This window comes from Pteropus vampyrus, unplaced genomic scaffold (genome assembly GCF_000151845.1).
Source record: "Pteropus vampyrus isolate Shadow unplaced genomic scaffold, Pvam_2.0 Scaffold271, whole genome shotgun sequence".
NCBI classification, from domain to species: domain Eukaryota; kingdom Metazoa; phylum Chordata; class Mammalia; order Chiroptera; family Pteropodidae; genus Pteropus; species Pteropus vampyrus.
Genome location: NW_011889052.1, coordinates 493,395 through 494,421, shown reverse-complemented (window position 1 = coordinate 494,421; position 1,027 = coordinate 493,395). Strand labels below are relative to the sequence as shown.

Genomic DNA, 1,027 nt, shown 5'->3' with positions numbered 1-1,027 from the left:
ATGACAGGAGTGACCACCCAGCATCACTCCTACAGACGTTCCGAGAGAAGCGTTCCACCGAGTCCGCCGAGACAGCCTCTGCGGGGGCTGACACCTCCAAGCTGCCGCCTGCGGTCAGGGACATGTACGAGAGAGCCAAGTATGAAATCATCGCCAATATCCTGAGCAATTTCTAGGGCTGGAGAAGGGAAGGGAGGTCCCACATCCCCACCATGACCTCCTCTTCCCACCTATCCATCCCCTCTGCTGCCCTCAGGATGGTCTGAACCTGTCCACACCCCTCTGCCTAGAATTCCTGCCCATCCTGTGTCTGTATATCCTACTTACCCTTTAAAGCACAGCTCCAAAGTCACCTCCTCCAAGAAGCCTCCCGGCTCTCCCCCGGGCACCAATGTCCTTCCCTCATCTGAGCATTCACTATCTCAAAACCACGCTGCACTGCCTGCCGTGCCCCCAGCCAGATAGCACTGTGTCTGCTCGTAGCTGGGCCCTCCTGAGCCAGCTACAGGTGGCTGCGGAATGACTTTCTCAATCAGGTGTCCCTGGAATTCTAGGAGGACAGTTCCTTTTGTGCAGGACCCTGAGCACCCCTGCCCTCTGCCCAGTCATGGTGACAATATGTCCCTTCACATATCGAGGCACCTCCAAGGGGGTCAGTCTGCCCTCTGGAGAGAACCATAAGAGAGAAGCTCAATAAAGTGTTTCTGCAATAAATGACTGAGTGAGTAAGTGGATGAACAAAATGTTAGAGCTGGACTGGCTGGACTTGGGGCGAGGAGACCAATGAGGCAGGCCCTGTGGGCGGTTTCACCATGCCTCACGGAACCCACGGTCCCTGAGGTCAGGGCAGGGACGATGGAGGGAAACATGGGATTAGGGCGGAGGGGGGCCATTCGAGGGCCGCCCTGGAGGCTCAGGGAGGCAGATTAATCTGTCCCCAGCCTCCTCAACTGCCTTTAGTTCCTTTATGCCTCCTTCTTTATCATAAAGCTCCAGTTAGAACCTCTCCCTGAACCGAACAATTGCA

The 1,027-nt window shown here is 55.8% G+C and overlaps 1 protein-coding gene across 1 annotated transcript in view; it reads left to right on the top strand.

Moving 5' to 3' along the window:
- CAMP (cathelicidin antimicrobial peptide) overlaps positions 1–714 on the top strand; it is a 2,953-nt gene extending 2,239 nt beyond the window's left edge. The window contains exon 3 of the mRNA XM_011375446.2: positions 36–714. Within this exon, the coding sequence (XP_011373748.1) occupies positions 36–176 (141 nt within the window). The 3' untranslated portion in view covers positions 177–714. The remainder of the gene's footprint in view (positions 1–35) is intronic.
- The last annotated feature ends 313 nt before the right edge of the window (positions 715–1,027 follow it).